Source organism: Prionailurus bengalensis, chromosome A3 (genome assembly GCF_016509475.1).
Source record: "Prionailurus bengalensis isolate Pbe53 chromosome A3, Fcat_Pben_1.1_paternal_pri, whole genome shotgun sequence".
Taxonomy (NCBI): Eukaryota; Metazoa; Chordata; class Mammalia; order Carnivora; family Felidae; genus Prionailurus; species Prionailurus bengalensis.
The window spans coordinates 105,517,975-105,542,860 of record NC_057354.1 but is presented as its reverse complement, the minus strand read 5'-3'; the positions used below and the strand labels follow the sequence as shown (position 1 = coordinate 105,542,860).

The 24,886-nt window shown below is 46.7% G+C and overlaps 2 protein-coding genes across 4 annotated transcripts in view; one reads left to right on the top strand and one right to left on the bottom strand.

Annotated features, from left to right (window-relative positions):
- MTA3 (metastasis associated 1 family member 3) overlaps nt 1–6,820 on the top strand; it is a 223,989-nt gene extending 217,169 nt beyond the window's left edge. For all 3 annotated transcript variants that reach the window (XM_043604070.1, XM_043604069.1, XM_043604068.1), the window contains exon 17: nt 3,167–6,820. In XM_043604070.1, the coding sequence (XP_043460005.1) occupies nt 3,167–3,192 (26 nt within the window). In that variant the 3' untranslated portion in view covers nt 3,193–6,820. The remainder of the gene's footprint in view (nt 1–3,166) is intronic.
- Nucleotides 6,821–16,599: 9,779 nt separating this feature from the next.
- LOC122467099 (pancreatic progenitor cell differentiation and proliferation factor-like) lies at nt 16,600–17,014 on the bottom strand. The gene has a single exon (XM_043553332.1). The coding sequence runs from the start codon at nt 17,008–17,010 to the stop codon at nt 16,600–16,602; it is 411 nt and encodes a 136-aa protein (XP_043409267.1). The 5' UTR covers nt 17,011–17,014.
- Nucleotides 17,015–24,886: the final 7,872 nt, after the last annotated feature.

Genomic DNA, 24,886 nt, shown 5'->3' with positions numbered 1-24,886 from the left:
ACTCCTCTGAGGATATTTATAGCATTTTCTGTTTTTTAAGTTTTCTTCTCCATGAATAGTCTGTTTCTTCCAATTTTAATTCTTCTCTTTGTTCTTTGTTTTGGCCTCTGACGTTTATGTTGCAGGTTTTTCCCTGGTGACCTGTGGTTGTCTACGAATGTTTAAGAGTAGGGAAATAGAATCAGACTGAAAGCTCTGTGCTCTGCTTATGGGGGGAGATTGTAGTACACTTCCCAGTATGATGATCAGGCTGGACCGTTTGTTCGGTGACTCAAATGCCAGCATCTCATAGGCTGGTCTCATAGACTGGTCACATTTCCCAGAGAAGATTCTTCCTATCTATCTTAGTCCATTTGGGCTGCTATAACAAAATACTGTGGATGGATCACCTTTAAATAACATAAATTTAGTTCTCACAGTTCTAGAGGCTGGGAAGTCCAAGATCAGGGTGCTGACACGGTTGAGTTCTGGTGAAAGCCCTTTTCTAGGTATCAGACTGCTGACTCCTCTCTGTGTCCTCACATGGTAGAGGGGGCTAGGGAGCTCTGTGGGGTCTCTTTTATAAGAGCCTTAATCCCACCCATGAGGATTACGCCCTCTGAGCACTTCCCGAAGGTTACCCCTCCCAGTACCATCACATTGGGCATTAGGATTTCAAGATAGGAATTTTGTGGGGACACAAATGCCATACCATAGAACAGTCTCTCTCCCCAAAGTTGAAGGTTTAGCTGCATGCTTTCTGGGAGCTAAATGGGAAGAAGGCTGGAGGTCTCACCACCAGCAGGCGTATGTTCACTTGATTCCTCAGGTTTGGAGTAGCCAGCCCTGCCCTCAACTGTGCTTGTTGCCTAGTGTCCCCTAGGACTGAGACCCTCTGTCGGGTCCTCTTCAGAGGATACACACTCAGACTTGTGGGAGGCAGGCAGTTGCGTAGGGGTATGGAGTCAGGAGGGCTTCTCGGGGTCCAGCTGCTTCTCAAACAGCCTTCAACTAATCTCCCTGCTTCAATATCTCTCCCTCACTGCCAGAGGTCTCTAGTGTTAATTCCTGAGCCACTTGAGGGCCCTTCAGACAAATCGGGTTCTTGGCTTTCCACACTGCCAGCTTCAGGTTTGGCTTTCTTGAGTGCATAATCTGTTATCACTCATATATCTGCTTTCCAGCCTCCAAAGTTCTGATGGTGGCTTCTCCTCTGGGTTACAGGAGGGATGGAAATGAACTCAGAATCCAGCAGCTGGAAACCTTCAAGAGGGTTGCTTTCATTGCATTGGTTAGAGTGTAGAATCTCCAAGTCCGTGGACACGGAGTACTTCTGAATAGTTTAAACCGAGAGGGAAATGTTTGTAAAAAAAAAAAAAAGTGCTTATGAATCAGGGTTAGTATAGACAGAAGTAGCAAATGTAGATTAATGCTTTTGAGAATGTATTTATAAGCACAAAGGGGAAACGATTTGGGCTATATCATCTAGGAAGGAGACCTGAGAAGGAGTGTCCATTTTGTCCTGGAGCTCTGTGCTGTGCTGGGGCCTCTGTGTCTGGGCCCCGCATATGGCTCTTGTTCCTCGCTTCAAGGAAATGCAGTGGGACTGAGGAAGCTCTAAGCGCGGGGCAGTGAAGTGATAGCCTTGCAAGGGCAGATGGTAAGCACTGGGATTCTTCAGCCAGGAATGCAGAGAGGTGACATATCTCAAAACCACGGCCAGCGTGAAGAAGCCAGGTGTGAACCTAGATGCCAGAGGGTTGCTTTTGAAACTGAAGCAGGTAAGTTTGGCACAAATAAAAGAAAGCACAGTTCACCAAGGCAGGTCAAAAACTTGGGAAACTATTACAAGTGGCTCTTCTTGCAGATGGCTTAATTCCACAGGGGCTGGACCAAAAAATGAATGACAGAGCACCCCCCCTCACCCCCTGCAAAAAGAGAGAGAGAGAGATTTCTAAGAAATATCAGAGGCTCTGACACATACATAACCCTTCACTTAGACACTGAAGAGGACAGTATGCTCTTACTGGGATGGATGGAAAATGGGGCAGCTTGGTGTAGCAGGGAAATCTTGACCTGTATTAAGAAGATCTGGGTTCAAATCCTCAACTTACTCACTGTATGACCTCGAGCAAGTTCCCACCCTTTCTGATGCTCACAAGGTTCTGATGAAAGTTAAATCATGCAGTTATATATCCCATAGTAAGTTCAATAAAGTGAATGTTAGCCTGAGTCCTAAACTCAATTATCTGGGTTTTTATTTAACACATATTTGCCAAGCCCTATCAACTACCAGGCTGTGTACATATATCTCCCCTATTCTAGAAAGGCTCATGAAGTGAAGGCGCAGCTCTGCTCCATCCTGCAGACCTTCCTCAGGATGGCGGGAGGCTGTGAAGGTGAGCGTCCCTTGTCCTCTCCTGGTTGCAGAGTGGCATGTGATGGGAGAGCATGTCTGAGCACTTCCTTGGCTGGGGCACCTGGTCCCATCTCAGCAAACAACCCCCACTGCCCTCCCAGCCACTTTCCTAATAACCAAGCGAAAGGTTTCACAACCTTGTGAGTGATACCAGACGATGATGATGTGGTTTGCAGGCCACTTCTGTTTTTCGTTTACTTGTTTCTGTTGAGAGTCTCTAGATAACCCACCCTGGGAAGGAGAGTTGAAGGTTTTGGAGGGAAGCAGAGGGGGTGGGAAGGAGGGGCCACTATGACACTGTGGGTGTTTAAGGTTCACTCCCCTCCTGTAGGAAAAATGTGTTCCTAGCCTCTGAGTGCCCACATCACCGTGATGAATTATGGTGACTTCAGATCACACTGTGTCTCCTCCAGGCTAATTGTGCTCCCCACTCCTCAGTATCTGCTCAGAGACGTTCCACAATGTCGGTTTGATAAGCCCATCAGCACCTGCCTGGTATGCTGTATGCCTTGGCCGTGACCACCAAACCCGCCCATCCAAAACCCAGCTTTTAAGATACTTCAGTGTCATTCACATATTTTCTTGGCCTCAATTAGACTTCCCTCCAGCCTTAAACTACCCTGTGAGCTTTTATTTGAATTAATGCCAGACCGCCTTTCCTTGAAGTCTGTGACACTGTTGGTGGGAAGGCTGATTCTGTCCTTGCTCGCGCCTGGCCTCCTCCATCAGAACTCTTTTAACTTTGACCCTGTCTCTCTCCTTCCCCAGAATTCACATGCTGCGTGTCGGACTGAGCTATCCCTGTTTCATCCTATAAGCCAAGACTCGCTACACTGTCCTGCTGATGTTCACAGTCGTGCCTGGGAAGGAGGCAGCCCCATTTCCAGTACATCTCAGTGGGAGACAGACACATGTGCCCCCTGGAGACTCGGTGGGGCAGGGGAAGAAACTGTGGGAGTGCACGTCCCCAAAGCTGCATCTCCATGTGTGAATCTGTGTCACCTCGCTTTCCTCTCAGAGACCTCACTGTCCCACGGCGGGACCTGCCTGAAAATTGAGGGGACGAGGGAGCCCCTGCACCTCCTCCTTCTCTAGCCCTCTGCTCCTAGGCCCAGCGGCTCCTCGGGCAGCGGGGCTGCTGAGAGCTCAGATCTGCGGCTGCCCTGCATGTGTCCGCTCAGCCCTGTTGTAGGCACCACGATGGTGTACAGGAGGGACATGGCATCTTTCTGAATGGATTTTTCTTAAGAAATGTGCCAGTGTTTATGCCGTTCATGATATCCCCCATCCTTGCTGTTACTGTCACTTGGCTTTCTCTCAATAGGCTTCATCTTTATATTTTTTAACGGGGAAATTTTGCTCCCACCCCTGCATTCTATATTCGGCTCCCCCTCCTCCACCCTTCCTAGGTACAGAATTATGAGATTCTGACAGAAAAATAAGAAAATCGTTTTTGGTAAGCCTGTGAGCTCTTCATATCATGTGTTCTATTGTCAGAGAGAGGCTGGTGTCCTGCTTGGTTCTCCCTGGTCTCAGCTCCAGCAAGAGCAGGTGTTTAAACGGAGTCGAGCGTGTATATCACTGTGACAAGCCATTCGTGTACTGCCCTGTTCCCTTACAGCCCAGCCAGCCGCCAAGGACTTGCAGCCAGGTTGGTCCTTCCACGAGTCACAAATCACCCAGGTTTGTTTTAAGCAGACGGAATCTGTTTGGCCTACGAGGGTGAAGTGAGAGATCTGTGTGTGCAGGTGAGTGTGTATGTATGACCACGAGCCCCCCACCTTTCTGGCCCAGACAGTTCTGTGAACACATGTGCCTAGGCCCCGGGAGACGTGCCTGTGACCCGGTTTTCGCTGGCTTGGGCTCTTCCTGTCTGCCCTCAGCACCAGCCCTCGCTGGCACGGCAGGCTGGCCATTCTGCGGCTCTGTGCACACAGCTGCAGGGGCAGGAATAGCTTAGTGCTCCACACCCCCCCAGGCACATGAGTCTGGCCACTCCCCTGTCCTCCATTTCAGGGACAGGCTGCAGGGCACAGGCTCACGGCACCGTGAAGGAAAACTGGAGTCTGGCCTTCCAGCTGTCCCTGGGGTCTGCAGCTGGATAAATGGCCAGACAGCCAGGTGGTTGCAGGACAGAATGACTACAATTGAGTTGACACTCCCCCCCCTACCTCCACCCCCCCGCCCTGACCTCCCAAGCAGAGTGCAGTATCGCTAAAATGATGACACTGTAGACATCCAGATCCTCAGAGGCTGGGTTCAGCTCAGCAAAGAGAACACGGTGGATGACGGCTGAAGGCGATGCCAAGAGATCGAGCTGCCTTTTCCCTCCAGTTCTGCAGCCAGCATGGCTTCTCTTCTAAGGAGCTGCTTCTCACCTTTGGCTTTTGCAAGGGTGGCCTGGGGATGTTCTCACCACTACCAACTCTTGGAGCTGTTTTGGGTTGTGGCTTGGGGCCCCGATGGAAGGCCTGTGTCAGAGGTGTCCAGGGAGCAGGGCGGAGGTGATAGGCATCGCCCTCAGGGTTCCCTGCAGAGAAGCCCCCTCCAAAAAGCCCTGGGAGAAGAGGCAACTGGCACTCTGCCTCCCATGCCACATGGTGTGTTCTCTCTAAAGAAAGACATGGGAAGGCTGTCTTGTGTCCCGCCCTGGATTTATTGTCAGACATGGACACAGAAGGTGCAATGGCTCCCTCGCCCTTATGCGCACCTCTCCTGACCCATGTGATATGTGACTGTTGATTAAAGAAAAGTCTGCTGCCCCTGACTCTGCTGCCAGCTTCCTTCTCTCTGCCTGTTGGGAGAGTCCCTCCTCACCCAGGCCCAGGAGATTTGGAGTTGGGGGCCAAGCCTGGTCTGAAAGGAGAACAGAGAAGCCCACCCACCCCAGGTGTAGCTCCCATTTAGCTCTGGGACACATGCAGTTTGCATTGAGCCACATGTACCAAGAAAGCTCTTCACCTTGTAGTAAGAACTCCAGGTTCTGCAGCCCCATCCTCCTACAAAGAGGCCGTTGATGAAGATCTTACGTTCCCATTTCATCTCTGGAAAATTCCCAGCATTCTGATTGAACACTCCAGGGACTGGAGGAACGACACCCAGGAGCCTCTAACCTTTGCCTTGGCCGTTCTGAGCAGTTGGTGCTGAGAGGGTTTCCCAGCCACCCCGTTCCTGGGTCCTGAGTGTCACCATTGTGCAGTGAGCTTGTGGGGTGGACATGCAGGATCCGTCTGCACGGCCACAGCAGACGTGCCCAGTGGCACTCGCTGTGCTGAGCCTGATCTGTGTTCCCTTGGTTGAAGACACAGAAGTTCACAAGCCATCTTCCCCCTCTGCCATCACCACCTGCCCACTCCTAGAGATGGTGTCAAAGAGGGGGACAGACTGCTTTTCAGCGCGCCTCTCACAGCTGTACCTTGCCCACGGCCCCGTTTCTATCAGTCAGCATCCAACCGGGGAAAGAGAAGCCACTCCAAGTATTTAAAACAGAGGAGCTTTAATCCAGAGAACTGTTGAACACAGAAACAAGAAGAGCGGAGAGGCCGAACAGGAGAATGAGGGGCAGCCCAGAGGTGGAGAACGACAGCAGGAAATTGCCACCACCCGAAGCTGGTGGGACATGGGGAGAGGCTATGTTACCAGAGCACGGGGACTAGAGCCACTGGGAGGAACTGGGGCCCACAGAGGCCGATCTCGTGGGAGCTGGGGCCATGGGGAGGCATGGTCCCTGCCGGAAAGGTCCCTGCTCCCCAGGTGTGGGGGACAAATAGGCTGGCTTCTGCTTTCCTCGTGCTCTGTAGTTTCTTCAGGTACCTCTCATTAGTTAAACCCCACTGGAAGCCAGATGACCTGGGGTCCCAGGAGAAGCTCGCTGCAGTGGTCAGGCCCACCACTCAGAGCAGAGCGGGGGAGGGAGAGGAGAGGGTCTGAGGGCAAGCAGGCTGGGACGTGTGTGGCCTCCGTCTGCCGTGTGTCATGTCCAGCCTGGTGTTTATGTCCCCACGCTATCCTAAGACCCCGGTGAGGGTAGACAGAGGAGCTGCCCCTGTGGGGGGTTCATAGACTCTCACTCACCTAGAGAGGAGAATGCTTTTGGAAGGGAGGGGGGAAAGCCTTTATTCTTAACGGCTGTCCCTGTTTACCTTTGGGGGAATTTACGCATTTAGCAATCCCACCTCACCACTCCCCTCAGGAAAGCCATGTCCTAGTTTTCTGTCCATCCCTCCCCTCCATTCCCTCTGTCCCCAATTTCTGATTTGCCCTGCCAGAGGACACTAGCCTGGACCATGCATCAGTGGTCATGAGTGTTTCCCCAGGATAATTCATTCGGAGCGTGATATTGCAGTGTGGACTGTCTGTCTGTAAGTAGATGCCGTCTACTGATCAGTTTGTATCGTGTTTCCAATAAATCTCTGGAGATTATGCCTGGTTTTATGCTGTCCTTTGCTGGGATGGTGGCTCAGCCGGAAGGCTCAGTGCGCGCTCACCCCAGCGCTCAGCATCAGGTGCCCCTTGTCTTGGGTTCCCTGGCCCCCTGCGTAGCTCACAGGCCAGGCTGGTTAGGCTGATTTGCCCCCAGCCACACTGAGACTCTCAGAGGCCTTTCCCCAGGGTCTGCATTTTCCTCTACTGTCTCATAAGCCACATCCTGAGGACATGAAGCTAGGTCACTCCAGGAGGTGGCCGTTGACCCCTATGTCCCCCGGGCCTGGAGGTATGAGGAGAAACCTTCCCCATCAACCACTCCTGCACTGCTGTGCCCAGTGCTGGGTTGTGGGGCTGTGTGCTGGGCCCCCGTGTGAGAGGAAGGCTACCGAGCAGGTGACATGGACCCGGGAGCTGCACGTTACACAGATGGAAGTCCAGCACCTTCTTCTCAGTCCTGTAAGTAGAAGAGAAATGTCTGAGTTTTGTTAAAGGGACAGGGAGCCTGATCCAAATGCCTGGCATTCTCCACTGTTTCCTGAGTGCCGAAACCTGCTTTGTAGAAATGATTCCCTGTTGTGCATTTTATTGCTTCAAACCTGTTTGACTGCAGTGTAGACTCTGTGTCAGGTGCTGTGCTAGGAGCCACTGTAGGTTCACTCAAGGACCCCTTCAGCCCCTGTCTGTGAAGTGCACCTATTCTTTGCCGAGATTTGTGAGAGATTTTTTAAAAAGAGAGAGAGGGACACCGAGTTTCTTTCCAGGGTTTCACGACAGAAGCAAGACTGACACGTACAAGGTTACCAGAGACCAGAAGCCTGGTAATTAAGGCTGTGTCTATTCTTTTTTTTTAATTTTTTTTTCAATGTTTATTTATTTTTGGGACAGAGAGAGACAGAGCATGAACAGGGGAGGGGCAGAGAGAGAGGGAGACACAGAATCGGAAACAGGCTCCAGGCTCTGAGCCATCAGCCCAGAGCCTGACGCGGGGCTCGAACTCACGGACCGCGAGATCGTGACCTGGCTGAAGTCGGACGCTTAACCGACTGCGCCACCCAGGCGCCCCAAGGCTGTGTCTATTCTTGCAGGAATTCTGGGATAGAGGGCTCAGTAAGGCAGGACTAGTGGTCAGGGAAGGTTTGTTGGGAGCAGGGGGACCCCTCAAGATGGAGCACAGTAGCCCTGAGAAGTTTCTTTTTTCATTTGTCTCAAGTGTGTTCACAATTGCTCACTGCAGTATTTTTATGCTGACTGCCTTAAAATCCTCGTTAGACAATTCTAATATCTGTGGCATCGCAGTGTTAACAGTCCTTTGTCTTTTCTCACTCCAGCTGAGATTTTCCTGGTTCATGGTATGTTCGTTGAGTGGTTTTGATTGAAACCGAGAGGTCTTGGGTATATTCTCTATGAAGCTCTAGGGCTTATTTCAGTCTTCTGTTTTAGCAGGCCTTGTGTGAGACGGGGGGACCTGCTTTGTTACCGCTAGAAGAAATGCAGCCTGGGATCTCCACCGGGCTTTCACAGACCCTGGGGTCAGAGATAGAGAGGCTAGGTGTTTTGTTTCCTTTGCAAAGTTTTCTTTTTCTTTCTTTTTTTTTCTTTTTTTTTTTTTAATTGAGACATAATATAACACTGTATTCGTTTTAGATGTACAACACAATCATTTCATATATATAATATCAAAATGATTACCACAATAAGTTCAGTTAATAGCCAACACCACACATAGTTACAAGTTTGTTTGTTTGTTTCTTTATGGGAACTTTTTTTTTTTTAATTTTTTTTTTTTCAACGTTTATTTATTTTTGGGACAGAGAGAGACAGAGCATGAATGGGGGAAGGGCAGAGAGAGAGGGAGACACAGAATCGGAAACAGGCTCCAGGCTCCGAGCCATCAGCTCAGAGCCTGACGCGGGGCTCGAACTCACGGACCGCAAGATCGTGACCTGGCTGAAGTCGGACGCTTAACCGACTGCGCCACCCAGGCGCCCCTTTATGGGAACTTTTAAGACTTACTCTCTTGGTAAATTTCAAAGTCTGTCTGACTTCTTTCAGTTAGCGTAATGCCCTCAGGGTCCATCCATGTTCTCACAAATGGCAACATGTCCTTCTTTTTTATGGCTAAATAATATTCCTGTATGTGCCTGTGTGTTCACACCCCGCGTTTTCTTTATCCATTCAGCTCTCAGTAGAGACTTCAGTTGTTTCCATGACTTGGATATTGTAAATCGTGCTGCAGTGAACATAGGGGTGCAGATATTTTTTTTTGAGATAGTGATTTTGTTTTCTTCAGATAAATATCCAGAAGTGGAATTACTGGATCTTATGGTAGTTGTATTTTTCCTTTTAATTGTTTTCATTTTCATTCATCTCTAAGTATTTTCTTATTTATGTTATGATTTCTTCTTTGATCCATTGGTTGCTTAAAACTGTATTTAATTTCCACAGTTTCATGAATTTTCCAGTTTTGCTTTTGTTATTTATTTTTTAATTATTTGATTGGCTACAGCTTAACAGGCTACTTGGCTGTTTGTGATTCATTGTCCCTAGTGGGGTTTTTTTTCTTTCCTTTTTTTTTCCTTTTTTCCTTTTTTCCTTCTTTTCTTTCTTTCTTTCTTTCTTTCTTTCTTTCTTTCTTTCTGACAGAGAATGAGCAAGCAGGGGAGGGGCAGAGGGAAAGAGAGAGACAATCTCAAGCAGGAGATTCAGTGTGGAGCCCAACACGGGGCTCAATCTCACGACCCTGTGACCATGACCTGAGCCAAAATCAAGAGTCGGATGCTTAACCGACTGAGCAGCTCAAGTGCCCCTGTTATTGATTTCTAACTTCATCTTGTTGTAGATAAATATACTTTTTATGATTTCTGTCTTTTTAAGTCTGTTGAGACTTAATCTACGGCCTAACATATGCTCTAATCTTGGAAAATGTTCCATGTACTTGAGAAGAACGTGTTTTCTGTTGTTGTTGAGTGGAGTGTTCTGTACGTGTCAGCTAGACCTAGTTGGTTTATTGTGGTGAGTTCTGTTTCCTTACTTATTTCTGTGTGGTTGTTCTACCCATTATTTAGAGTGGGGTACTGAAGTCTTTATGGCTGTGGAACTGTCTTTCTCACCCTTCAATTCTGTCCAGTTGTGCTTTATATATTGTGATGGTCTGTCATTAAGTGCATGTATGATTGTAATTGTTTTATCATCTTGCTGTATAGAACCTTTTGTCAATATATAGTATCCTTCTTTGTATTTTTTTATTTAAAAGCTATTTTGTCTGGTATTAATATAGCCCTCTCTTTTGGTTACTATTTGCATGAAATATCTTTTCCCATTCTTCCACTTTCAACCTGCTTGTGACTTTGGATCTCAAGTGAGTCTCTTGTACATAGCACATAGTTGGATCATATGTTTTTATCCATTCTGCCAATCTCTGTCTTTTAATTGATGAGTTTAATCCATTTACATTTAAAGCAATTACTGATAAGGGGGGACTTACTTCTGTCATTGTGCTATTTGTTTGCTATATGCACTATAGCTTTTTATGTTTCTCATTCCTACATTACTGTCATTTTTTGTCTTTTGTTAATTTTTTGGTAGTGAAGGGTTTAAATTCCTTTTGTGTATATTCTATAGTTATTTTCTTTGTGGTTACCATGGGGATTGCACTTAACATGCTAAAGTTACAACTCTAATTTGAATTTAAACCAGCTTAACTTCAATAACGTACCAAAAACTCTCTTCCTTTATAGCTCTATCCCTACCCCTTTTGGTTGTTGATATCACAGAATTACATTTTTTTTTATTTATTTTTTTATTTCATATTTGGGACAGAGAGAGACAGAGCATGAACGGGGGAGGGACAGAGAGAGAGGGAGACACAGAATCGGAAACAGGCTCCAGGCTCCGAGCCATCAGCCCAGAGCCTGATGCGGGGCTCGAACTCACGGACCGCGAGATCGTGACCTGGCTGAAGTCGGACGCTTAACCGACTGCGCCACCCAGGCGCCCCCAGAATTACATTTTTATACATTGTGTGCCCAAAACCATAAATTAATGATTCTTTTAAATGCATTAAATTATGTAGAAAAAAAGATTTGGAGTTAGAACCCAAAGTTATAGTAATATTAGCTTTTATACTAATCATTGTTTTTCTTTCAATGTATTAGTCTTTTAAATCATGTAGAAGGCAAACAAAAGTACAGTTACAAACCATTGTTACAATAACACTACATTTAATACATACCTATGTATTTACCTTTATTGAAATCTTTACTTCTACATGTGGCTTCAACTTACTGTTTAGTGTCCTGTGATTTCAACTTGTGAAACTCCCTTCATCATGTCTTGGTGGGCAGGTCTTGTGGTTACAAACTCCCTTTCAATTTTTGCTTCACTGGAAATTTCTTGATTTCTTCCTCACTTTTGAAGGACAAGTTGCCACACACAAGGTTCTTGATTGGCAGATTTTTCTTTTAGTATTTTGAATATATTGGTCCACTGCCTTCTGGCCTCCAAAGTTTTTGATGGGAAATCTGCTTATTATTTTAATGAGCCCCCTTGCATGTGATGATTCACTCCTCTGTTACTGCTTTTTATTATTTATTTATTTATTTATTTTAACGTTTATTCATTTTTGAGACAGAGACAGAGAATGAACGGGGGAGGGCCAGAGAGAGGGAGACACAGAATCGGAAACAGGCTCCAGGCTCTGAGCGGTCAGCACAGAGCCTGATGCGGGGCTCGAACGCACGGACCGCGAGATCATGACCTGAGCCGAAGTCGGACGCTTAACCGACTGAGCCACCCAGGTGCCCCTGTTACTGCTTTTTAAATGCTCTCTTTGTCCTTTGTCTTTTGAAAGTTTGCTTCTAATATGTGTCAGTGCAGGTGGGTCTCTTTGAGTTTATCTTTTTTGGAGTTCATTGAGCTTTGCCTCATGAAGGATTAGCTGAATTGTTTTGTCCCCCACTGATTAATGGCAACAATATGCTTTTTAACCAAATTTTGGTTAAGATTCTTTCCTTCCCATAGGCCCCTGAACTTTGGCCCACCTTCAGCCTGAGCGAGCACACAAACCCTGGCCCCAGGGTGAAATAGGCTGGCCTCAGGGTAAAACACTCTGACTTACTATCCTATCATGCCTTTCATCTCACTTCCTGACACTCATTCTTTTCTATAAAAGAAAAGCTCTTTTTGCCTAACTCAACATGACACACGCAGGTCTTAGGGTGCTCCCTGTTGCAGTAGTCACATATGCCGGCCCTCACCCCTCCTTGCAAGTGTCCCCCCTCCACTGCCGCCCTTGTAGTAATCCTTCAGATAAAATCTCTCCTTACTAAATCTGGATTTGATCTTTCCTTTGACACCAAGAATATGTTGAGAATATCAAGGAAAGAGACTCTGTAAATTTGGATTAGGTCATAAATGCCTATGTATTAATAAAACCCCACGATAAGCAATGTGAATCTCTAATCAAAAACCACTGGCCTGGGGCGCGTGGGTGGCTCAGTCGGTTAAGCCTGTGACTTTGGCTCAGGTCATGATCTTGCTGTTCATGGGTTCAAGCCCCGCATTAGGCTCTGTGCTGACGGCTTGGACTCCAGAGCCTGCTTCAGATTCTGTGTCTCCCTCTATCTCTGCCCCTCCCCTGCTGGCGCTCTGTCTTTCTCTCTCTCAAAAATAAACAAACATAAAAAAATTTTTTAAAAACCACTGGCCTGGGGCACTTGGGTGGCTCAGTCAGTTAAGCATCTGACTCTTGATTTCAGCTCAGGTCATGATCTCATGGTTCGTGGGTTCGAGGCCTGTGTCAAGCTCTGCACTAGCACAGAGCCTGCTTGGGATCCTCTCTCTCCCACTCTGTCCCTTCCCAGCTTGTGCTCTCTCTCTTTCAAAATAAACAAATAAAACTTAAAAAGCAAAAAACACTGGCCTACAAGGTACTAGATTTGAATCAAAGAAGTAAAGTTGCAACCAAGTTAACAATTTAAAAACTAACAAATTGGGGCACCTGGATTGCTGTCGGTTGAGCGGCCGACTTCGGCTCAGGCCATGATCTCGTGGTCTGTGGGTTCAAGACCCGCGTCGGGCTCTGTGCTGACAGCTCAGAGCCTGGAGCCTGCTTGGGATTCTGTGTCTCCCTCTCTCTCTGCCCCTCCCCCGCTCATGCTCTGTGTCTCTCTCTCTCTGTCAAAAATAAACATTAAAAAATAAAAAATAACAAAAATAAAAAAAAAAACTAACAAATTATGATTAATAACACTAACCTGTTTTTGTCTAATATCAGGCAAAGCAGCACTAGGACTCTGATAAATGGAAACCTGTCATAGACAGCTAGGGCACTGACAGTTCTCTAGAACTTCCTGTACAGCATACAATTTATGAAAATCTTATGTTAATAACATTTTACCTGAATGAAGGCATCTCTTCATTTAACAAACCTTTCTGTGCTACTCATTAATAGTAATGTATCAGATAAGCCTAATTGTAATACCTCTCTTTTTACAAACTTGAAAAATCCTTGGGGTGCCTGGGTGGCTCAATCGGTTGAGTGTCCGACTTCGGCTCAGGTCATGATCTCATGGTTCATGAGTTCGAGCCCCACATCAGGCTCTGTGCTGACAGCTCACAGCCTGGAACCTGCTTCGGATTCTGTGCCTCCCTCTCTCTCTGCCCCAACCCACTTACATTCTGTCTCTCTCAAAAATAAATAAACAACAACAAAAATTAAAAAAAAAAAATCCTAAATGATTTTCTGGAGACCCTCTGGGAAATCTCAAAGACAGTTTTAGGTGTGAAAGATAATCTTCAGAATTTGATTTTTTTAATAAAGATTTTATTTATAAAATAAATGACATGTATCCATTATTATGGTATCACAGAGTATTTTCACTGCCTTAAAATTCTTCTGTGCTCTGCCTATTGCTCCCCCACTCTCCACCTCTACCCACACCGCCCTCCCTGCCCCCCCCCCCCCCCCCCCCCCCCCCCCCCCCCCCCCCCCCCCCCCCCCCCCCCCCCCCCCCCCCGCCACCAAACCCTGGGGCAACCACTGATCTTTTTACTGTCTCCATAGTTGGCCTTTTCTAGAATGTCATTTAGTTGGAAACATACAGTATGTAGCCTTTTCAGATTGGCTTCTTTCACTTATTTATATGCATTTAAGAGAGGATTTGAGGAGGACAAAATATCAAAAGCTTCCGTCAGGAGTTTTGAGCACTTAAGGTAGGATTATGGATTACTGTAAAACAATATTTGGATACCATATTTTTTTTTATTATTTTTGAGAGAGTGAGCAGGGAAGGAGCAGAGAGAGAGAGAGAGAGAGAGACAGAGGATCCAAAGTGGGCTTTCTGCTGTCAGCACAGGACTCGAAATCACGAACTGTGAGATCATGACCTGGGCCGAAGCCAGACACCCAATGGAGTGAGCCACCCAGGCGCCCCTACCATATATATATTTTTAAGTTTGTTTATTTTTTTATTTTTAGTCATCTCTACACCCAACATGGGCTTTGAACTCATGACCCTGAGATCAAGAGTTGCATGCTTTTCCAACTGAGCCAGCCAGGTGCCCCTTGACTCCCACAATTAACTAAAATAATAGTAAAACATGGGGACCTGGGTGACTCAGTTGTTTAAACATCCGACTTCAGGTCAGGTCGTGATCTCATGGTTCATGGGTTCAAGACCTGCATTGGGCTCTGGGCTGACAGCTCAGAGCCTGGAGCCTGCCTCGGATTGTGTCTCCCTCTCTCTCTGCCCCTCCCCTGCTTGCTCTTTCTCTCTCTCTCTCTCTCAAAAATAAATAAACATTAAAAATGTTTTTAAATAATAGTAAAACAATTTTTAAAGGAAACATCGTAAAGAACCTTTGCTCTTTCAAAAGTGAGACTTTATTCTCTTAAATAATCAAGGACATGATATAGTCAACCTAAAGCATAATTTTTTTTTTAATTTTTTTTTTTAACGTTTATTTATTTTTGAGACAGAGAGAGACAGAGCGTGAACGGAGGAGGGGCAGAGAGAGAGGGAGACACAGAATCGGAAACAGGCTCCAGGCTCTGAGCCATCAGCCCAGAGCCCGACGCGGGGCTCGAACTCACGGACCGCGAGATCGTGACCTGGCTGAAGTCGGACGCTCAACCGACTGCGCCACCCAGGCGCCCCAAGCATAATTTTTTTTTAATGTTTATTTATTTTTGAGAGAGAGAGACAGAGTGCAAGCAGGGGAGGGGCAGAGAGAGAGGGAGACACAGAATCTGAAGCAGGCTCCAGGCCCCGAGCCATCGGCACATAGCCCGACACGGGGCTCAAACTCAGGAGCCACGACATCATGACCTGAGCCGAAGTCAGATGCTCAACCAACTGAGCCACCCAGGTGCCCCAAGAATTTATTCTTTTAAGACACAGAATCTTTGCCCTCGAAGCAGATAACTAGAAGATAAAGAAAACTTTTAACCAAGTCCTTATTAAGAGGAGACCGATAATCCAAGAAAATTTTGTCATTTTAACAGAGAAAGCCAAATTCTGATTTTGGATCAGTATAATAATTTGATTCTAAAGCTTTTTTTGAATATCATGTCAAAAAACCAATCAGTGCTTAGCCAGCTTTGACCCAAACTCATGTAAATTTCTTTCTGCAAAAGTACAACTTTCTATATCCATACACACCCATTATATTGCAACTTCTCAAGGTGGCAAAAATGAACATGTTTATTAATAGACCTAAATATATATATATATATATATATATATATATATATATATATCCATCCTTCAGTACCATATAAAGAGGCAAAAATACATAAACTAAAGCTTATGCTTGAAATAATGTTTCAGTATTTTATTTTACTAAAAAATTATTTAGGAATTAAATGAATATCCATTATCAAACCCAATTTAGAATCAATCTAAGATTTTTTTTTTAATTTTTTTTTTCAACGTTTATTTATTTTTGGGACAGAGAGAGACAGAGCATGAACGGGGGAGGGGCAGAGGGAGAGGGAGACACAGAATCGGAAACAGGCTCCAGGCTCTGAGCCATCAGCCCAGAGCCCGACGCGGGGCTCGAACTCACGGACCGCTAGATCATGACCTGGCTGAAGTCGGACGCTTAACCGACTGCGCCACCCAGGCGCAATCTAAGATTTTTAGGTTACCTAAAGTTATCGGACACTATCTTCTAGTTGACACACAGCAAAATATAATTACTCTTGAAATGAAAGGTTATCAGAATAATGATTCAATTTGATTAAACATAATTTTATTTTTCTTTCTTTCTTTCTTTCTTTCTTTCTTTCTTTCTTTCTTTCTTTCTTTCTATCTTTTTATATTTGAGAGAGAGACAGAGACAGAATCTGCAGCAGGCTGCAGGCTATGAGCTGTCAGCACAGAGCACAAAAACCTTGAACTCAAAACCCGTGAGATCATGACCTGACCTGAAGTCAGATGCTTAACCGACTACGCCATCCCGGTGCCCCATAAATGTTTCATATTCTTAAACATTAAATAAAAGCACTGCTAGCTTATTTGATCACTAAATCTGTAGGAGTTTAGGAAGAACACACCTAAATAGAATAAAATGTAAGCTTATATTATACTTTTTTTTTTTTTTTTTAAGTGACCGCTTGGAGTTTGTTTCCCACCTGGTGCAAGGCACACGATTACAGGGTGTCAGGAAGGCTTGTGTGTGGCTTGGATAGTAAAGAGTGGGATTCTCTTCCTTTTTGGTGTTTTGTTATTTTGATCTAAAAGAACCCACTGTTTCCACTTGCTGCAGCCTGCCTAGTCTACGTGGAGAGAGGAGGGGACAGGAGGGGCTCTGATGAGCCTAGCGCCTCCTGAAGAGGGCCAGTGGCCTCTCAGGACTGGGGACGGGTGTTCGGTGTTCACTTTGCCAGACTGGCCACCAGGCTGCTGCTTCCTCATGGCTTCCAGAGTCAAGTCACAGGCGATCAAGTCGCTGGAGGCCTGGGGAGATTCTGAGCGTGTTGCCATGAACGGGAGGGTGGACTTCCCAAAAAAGAAACTTGCCATCCAGTGACCTGGGCCGGCCTTGGAGGGACCGGGGTGGTGAGGGATGGCTTCCCCAGGATACTCTGCACCTCCACAGGAGCTGTTACTGGCAGTGGAACCCAGGCAGCGGTAATAGTCGTGGGTGGCCATGAGCAAACCGCTGGAGGGGATGGCTGCCATGCTGTCACTTGTGGGCTAGTGGAAACCTCCCATGCCACCCCTCGAGGGCCTTGGCGCTCGATCAAGATCACGGTGGCAGGCACGGGATGCTAAGGACCCATTTGCAGAGACCGCCTAAGGCAGCTCCACCACAAATCCTGCTCTAAGCTTAATGCTGACAATTCAGAGAAGACATAGCTGTTTTTGTTAAAATAATATTAGTGTCACTTGCAAAAAATATATATAAATTATGTGATAGTTAATTCTTTTTTTTTTCTTTTAAAGTTTATTTTGAGAGAGTATGTGGGCGCATAAGTGTGGGGGGGGTGGCAGAAAAAGGAAGACCCAGAATCCCAAGCAGGCCCCCGCACTGGCATGCACTTGCACGATCAGGGGGGAACCTCATGCCAGGCTGGAACCCACAAAGGGTGAGACCATGACCTGAGCTGAAATCAAGAGTCTGATGCTCAACCAACTGAGCCACCCAGGTGCCCCGTGATGTTGAATTCTTAAAAAACATTTGAGTTGTTTTAAACATAATGTGTATTCCTCCTCCTCTCCCTCCCTCCCACCCCCGCTTGTTGAAAGTATTAGAAGTTCAATTTCCTTAAGTTGGAGGAATTTTAGGAATATTCAGTTTATATAAGCCTCCATCTCTAAGATAAATAAGTCTCAATCAGAATAGAGGTCCTGTAAGAGATTTGTGATTTAACTAATTTGATAATCTGAAGGTAAGAAAATACTACACACTCAGACACAAACATACAAATAGGGATTATAGCTTCAGTTCCAAAATTTTAGCCATGGGTCAAGAATACACAGAAAAGGGGCACCTGGGTGGCTCAGTTGGTTGGGCCTCCAACTCTTGATTTCGGCTTTGTCATGATCCTAGGGTTGTGGGATTGAGCCCCACTTTGGGCTCCGTGCTAATGTGTGGAGCCTGCTTAAGGTTCCCTCTCTTCTCCCTCTGCCCCTCTCTCCTGCTCACACACTCTGTCTAAAACAAAACAAGAGAAGAAATACACAGAGAAAAACAAAACTCAGTTTTTGAACATTTCCTATCACTGCGCCATTCTCTTCTCAGTGCTTACCGATTCTTAAATTGATTTGAGTTCAAAATACACAAAACAGAAGAGTAGCAAACTAGATGCTTTGTTGTCTTTCACCAACAAGGACAAGACCTCTATAAACCATTATATCATTTATCAGCACCTTCCCTCATCCCTCCTGAAGGTCACTAGAAGTCTGCCTTCCTATCTACTTCCCCACTCCCCACTCCCTTCCCATTGCCCTGTCTCTTCCCTCTTTCTCTCTCTGATTTAGACTCCAAATTCCACGGTGTCTGATTTAGCTTTCCTTTGCTTTCTGTACAAGCACCGGTCTGACAAGGCCCAACAGTGGGGCAAAGAAGCTGCAAGGACTGCCTTATAAATTCTAGGCATTGTTTGCATACAACTCATGACTAGGTTTTTCCTAGAAAAGAATAGTCAGGGCTCTTCTTGCTCCCAGTTCTCAAATGTAGCTGAACACTGAGCAATGTTTACTGAAAACTCTGGAGTGGTTCAGATTCTCCACTGTCTGGCACGTCTTCCTCCCATTATTACAAACCAGAGAGGCCTGACTTACTGTCTGGACAGAGTCCTTCACTTACTTGTGAACTGGAAGCCCAGGATACTAGGGGACCAGAAGTTCCTTGCCCCCAGGGGTGTGCTTTGGCAAAAGTGATGGAGAAGCAGTTTGGGCCACCAAAGACCAATATCCTTGTCTTGGCCACAGAGGGCTGTTAGGTGGCCGAGCTCAGCACAAGCCCCAGGGAGTCTTCTCGGTCATTACTGACTCGGCAGGGGGACAAGGCTCAGCCCAACTCCACTGATGTGGGGCTGCCGGGACCCATGGCTAGAGCCCCTGGACATTCACCATAAAGGAGACCTGGATGGCTGGTGATGTTCAAGTGGCAAGTAGCAGAAATGCTTCTGGCCGGTTTATACTCAAAGAGGGATTTATGGGGAGGATTCTGGGAATTCCCCCAAGCTCCAAGAAAGATTTGGGATGCCCCAGGACATGCAGGGTCTCCATGGAGCATAGCCATGACCCTGACTCAGCTCCATTAGTCCAATTAGATATGGCCTGGCCCTGGAAGGGGAGTAGATATTGTTGGACCATTCTGGAGATCACCATGGGCTGTCTATTACAACCACACAGATGCTATCAACAAAGTCCAAGATCAAGGTCTAATAGGGTTGGTTTCTGATGAAGCCTCTCCTCCTGTAGTACAGATGCCTGCTTTCTTGCTAAATCCTCACTTGGTCCTTGGGGGCAGGAGCGGGGCAGGGGGCAGTTGGAGCTCTCTTATGTCTCTTCTTATAAGGATACCAGTCATATTGGGTTAGTGCCCCACCCTTATGACCTCATTTAACCTTAATGACCTCCCTAAAGGCCCTATCCTCAAACACAGTCATATTAGGACTTAGAGCTTTTTTTTTTTTTAATTTTTTTTAACGTTTATTTATTTTTGAGACAGAGAGAGACAGAGCATGAACGGGAGAGGGGCAGAGAGAGAGGGAGACACAGAATCGGAAGCAGGCTCCAGGCTCTGAGCCATCAGCCCAGAGCCCGACGCGGGGCTCGAACTCACGGACTGCGAGATCGTGACCTGAGCTGAAGTCGGACGCTTAACTAACTGAGCCACCCAGGCGCCCCAGGACTTAGAGCTTTAACATAAATTTGGTGGGAATACAATTTAGACCCTACCAAATCTCAGTGGTCAGAGCTGGGTGATGGCTCCCAGCTGCCAGGAAGCTAGGGACGTGGGGAACAGCATTGTTCTGACTGGCTTACATTAATCATGTCCCGTGAATCCTGGGATGATGCCCTGGACCTAGTTGGAATTCTGTTAGCAAGAGCAAATAGGGGATGCTGTTAGGTGGTTAACTGACAGAGTCTGCTGCACTTTGTGTAGGCATGCTTTTGACCAAGCATTTAATCGTGAGCCCAGTAACACAAGAACAGATTCAGTCTGGCCACCTCCTCCCACCGCCCCCAGGAGACTCAGCGGGTCTCTGCCTCCAGGCCTCCATGCACTGATCCGGCCCACACTTTCCAGGTCCTGAACGTCTTCTAGTCCTTCAAGTTTGTGAGCCACCGTCTCCTTTTCCGACATTCCTTAAATCACCAAAATGATTCCTGTTGCCTATATTCCAAGAGTGCCACTAAGTACTCATTTAAACAATATAGTAATTGGGGCGCCTGGGTGGCTCTGTCAGTTGATCATGCGATCGAGCCCCAAGTCAGACTCTGCACTGTGCATGGAGCATGCTTGAGATTCTCTGTCTCCCTCTCTGCTCCCCTCCTGCTTGAGAGTACATGCTCTCTCAAAATAAATAAATAAACATTAAAAAAATAATAAAATAAATGATAGTAATAATATGCACACATATATATTTTTTTTTTTTCTATTTTGCTACATAGTCTTCCTATTCATAATTTCAATGCCACAGATGCAGACGGTCTTCTCACCAGAGGTATGATTGTCATTTACGAGCCCTTTCTTCTTTATTGCCAAATATCTCCAATCATTTTCTATAATAAATTCCTAGAACTAGGAGTGCCTGGGTGGCTCAGATCGGTAAGCATCAGACTCTTGATTTCAGCTTAGGTCACGATCTCATGGTTTGTGAGTTCAAGCCCCACGTCGGGCTCTACACTGACAGTGTGGAGCCTGCTTAGAATTCTGTCTCCCCCTCTCTCCACTCCTCCCCCATGCTCCCTTGTGCATGTGCACTCTCCCTCAAAAATAAACAAACATTATAAAAAAAGAAAATTTCTGTCAAACCACATGTCCCAAGTTCTGGTTTGGGAAGTGTGGGGATGTGATGAGAAGGGACATGGGGAAATGGGTAATATTTTCTTTGCTATTATAGTTACACACACATGTGTACTTCCCTACATGTATACCCATATGCACCTTACACACATGTATACACGTTCATGCACACAGCAACAGTTTCCTCCTAGGTTTTGTCTTAGTCTGTTTCAGCTACTCGAACAAAATACCACAAACCAGGTGCCTTATAAACAATGGAAATTTATCTCTCATAGTTCTGGAGGCTGGGAAATCCAAGATTAAAGTGCCAGCAAATGCAGTGTTTGGTGAGAGCCTGCTTTCTAGGCTGGCTTTTCACTGTCCCTCACAAAGGGGAAGGAGCAAGGGAACTTTCTCGGGCCTCTTTTATGAGGGCACGAATGCCATTTGCAGGGGCTCTGCACACATGACCTAATCGCCTCCCAAAGGCCCCATCTATTAATACCCATCACATGGGACATTAGGTTTTCAACGTTCAGATCATAGCAGTTCCCTTGTGGAGTCCCTCGAGGGATAGAATAAAGGAACTGAAGGTGAACAGAAGGGGGTAAATCCTGCCAGCAAATGTAAAGTGGAGGAATGCAGAAGGCTTCAGTGTGGCCAGGAGCGCCTCCAAATCTCTCTCTGGCTTCTTTTATTCCATTATCCCTGACCCAAAATCCCTGCACCTCCCAGTTTCAAAAGTTTTAACCACTGGTCCAGGAGCAGAGGTTGATTCTGGGACTGGATATGAGGATTTAGAGAGAAGAGCCTCAAAAGTGGGTGAAGACCGACAAACCCGTCCTCCTTTCCCTGAGGCAGGAAGTGAGTCTGGCTAATGACCAAGGTATGGCGCTGCCTGGGGCTGCAGAGAGTGGCTGGAGATCTGGCTCCTGACATACAGGCCCAGGCCAGGAGCTGGAATTTTCAAGGAGGGAGATGTTGAGACTTACCTCACTGGTATTGCAGGTTCCCAGTGGAGGTGGGGGTGAGTGGGTGGAAAGTTCCTTTTTGTTGCTGGTAAGTGTGCCTCTAGGGGTTGGAGTGTGTATTACAAGCCTAGAAGTAAATGGGATGGTTATAGTAGGCAAAATGCTGTGGTAATTGATGATCTTTTATGGGTGAATCCCTTATGATGAAATGTGAAGAGTAATGGATAGATAGGGGAGCCTGGGTGGCTTAGTCAGTTAAGCGTCCAACTTCAGTTCAGGTCATGATCTCGCGGTTTGAGAGTTCAAGCCCCACATCGGGCTCTGTGCTGACAGCTCAGAGCCTGGAAACTGTTTCAGATTCTATGTCTCCCTCTCTCTCTATGCCCCTCCCCCACTTTCACACATGTGCTGTCTCAAAAATAAACATTAAAAAAAAAAAAAAAGAGCTGGGGCACCTGGGTAGTTCAGTCAGTTAAGCATCCAACTTCAGCCTAGGTCATGATCTCACCGTTCCTGAGTTCTAGCCCTACGTTGGGCTCTGTGCTGACAGCTCAGAGCCTGGACCCTGTTTCAGATTCTGTGTCTCCCTCTCTTTCTCTGTGCCTCCCCCACTCACACTCTGTCTCTCTCTCTGAACTAAACACTAAAAAAACTTCAAAAAAAAAGTACTGGATAGATATCCTCATAAGGTTCCTATTAAGGGTAACTTTGGAACTGGGTGTGGCACCATCTGGGTTAGGTTGAGTAGCAATTTCAGGAAGCAGTTATGGGTTGTGCCTCCCTGCTGTTTTTCCTGAAAGTTTAATGAAATCTTGCTACTATTCTTGCCTAGTCGTGTGTGTGTGTGTGTGTGTGTGTGTGTGTGTGTGTCTGTGTCTGTGTCTGTGTGTCTGTGTGTGTGTATGTGTATGTAGGGGGGATGAGAAGGGGCTTGGCCCATATTTCTGAAGCAATAGTCAAGGATGGGTTCTACCCCTTCTCCAAAGCCAGGCAAGGAATTGGCTGAGGTCACTTGGGAAGAGCTGCTCCTCTCCAGGGCCACCAGCATTTCAGGCTGATGGAGTGAGGAAGAGTTCTCTAGAAATAACCTGGGGATGACTCCTGAGCAAGTCGTTTGGGAACCACTCAGAGGCAGCTGGGGAACACTCTGAAGGGGAGTGTTTCTGAGAATAATTGGGCTAAAAAATAGGGTGGGACCAGGACACCTGTCCTATGGGCTAGGTAGAACTGGGGATTGGTGGTGATGGGGGGGAAACGCGGACTTCCCTCAGGGAGCCTATGGTGTGGCAGGAGGGTGCAGACTCTAATCGGTCCAGCAGTGGCAGTATGTGAGCAGTACTAGGTGCTATGGGGGCACAGGGGATGGGCACCTAACCCAGTAAGGCTCTGGGAGGAAAACTTCTGGGTGAGGCTGGAGTAGCAGGAGCAGCAGAGAAAAGTTTTTCAGGTAGATGTTTTCTGTGCTTCCGGAGCTGAGGTAGTAGCTCAGGGCTTAACCCAGACAGAGGCCGGGAGGACCATGGAGCCAGGAGACTGAGGGAAGAGCCTTCTAAACTAAGACATTTGGGGTTTAACCTGAGGGCAGAGGGCCATGGGCCAAGTTTATGGAAGAGGTGAGCCGACCAGAGTTGGAATTTGGAATTCTTTTAATGGATCATCTACTAATTTCTGCCACAAACCTCCAAAGCACTGCAGTCACTCCACAATGACACTAAAATTGTTCTACTCTACTCTTGGAGTTCATCATCAATTACCTCTCTCCACACAGCTCATGGGGATGGGGCGGGGGGGGGGGGGGGGAGACCTCTTTTGGGAGGGGAGGGAGTAACCTATCTGGATTTCTCCTAAGAAGTTGCCTCCCTGATTACTACCCAGGCAAGTGATGTCCAACTCAGGCTTCTAGGATTAGGATCCCTGGCCCAAGCTCTTCTGTCCCACAACCCTCGCTCGTGAGCACAGGACCTGCAGCTGAGACGTGGCGCTAAGTTGGCCCATGATCATGCATGAAGAGAGAGAGAGAGAGAGAGAGAGAGAGAGAGAGAGAGAGAGAGATGAGGACGGCAACTCTGTGGCAGGTAAGTATCTTCCACTTCCCAGGTCCTTGGCAGACATTACTAATCAATGCATCACTCTCAGACTGAGTCAACCCAAAACTGCAGGCAACCAGGAACAATGAGAGTTGGTACCTGGGGTGAAGCAGATTTATCATTTTTTCCCAATGTTTATTCATTTTGAGTGGGGAGAGGGTCAGAGAGAGAGTGAGAGAGAGAATCCCAAGCAGGCTCCATGTTGTCAGTGTGGAGCCCCACTCAGAGCTCAATCCCATGAACTTTGAGATCATGACCTGAGCCAAAGTCAAGAGTTGGATGCTTAACCGACTGAGCCAACCAGGCACCCCAGATTCACCATTCTTGTCCCAGACCCAGACGAGACACAAAGGTCAGGATGGCTCTAAGTCAGAAGCCAGGCAGGAGAGCAGTCGGCAATAAGCCCTGAGGTACATGTGCCCCTATGATCAGCACTCATGTATCCTTTGGATAAATTCCTAGTAGTGCTATTGCTGAGTCATAGGGAAGCTCTTATTTTAAATTTTTGAGGAACCTCCACACTGTTTTCCAGAGCGGCTGCACCAGTTTGCATTCCCACCAACAGTGCAAGAGGATTCTTGTTTCTCCACATCCTCGCCAGCATCTGTAGTTTCCTGATTTGTTCATTTTAGCCGCTCTGACCAGTGTGAGGTGGTATCTCAGTGTGGTTTTGATTTGTGTTTCCCTGACGATGAGCGATATGATGGGCACTGAGGAGGGCATTTGTTGGGATGAGCACTGGGTGTTGTATGTAAGTGATGAATCACAGGAATCTGCTCCTGAAGCCAAGACTACACTGTATACACTGTATGTTAGCTAACTTGACGATAAATTATTTAAAAAAAAAAAAAAAAGCCCTGAGATACAGGGCAGGCAGGGGGTGGTCAGGCTGGGCCAGACAGAACTGCAGAGAAGGAGGTGATGATTCACATGCATCCAGAACTTTAGTTTACAAAGCACTTTCGCTAACTGCCCACAACTCTCGAGGTAGAAATTACTCACTTCCATATTATAGACGGGGAAAAGGAAGCCCAGGG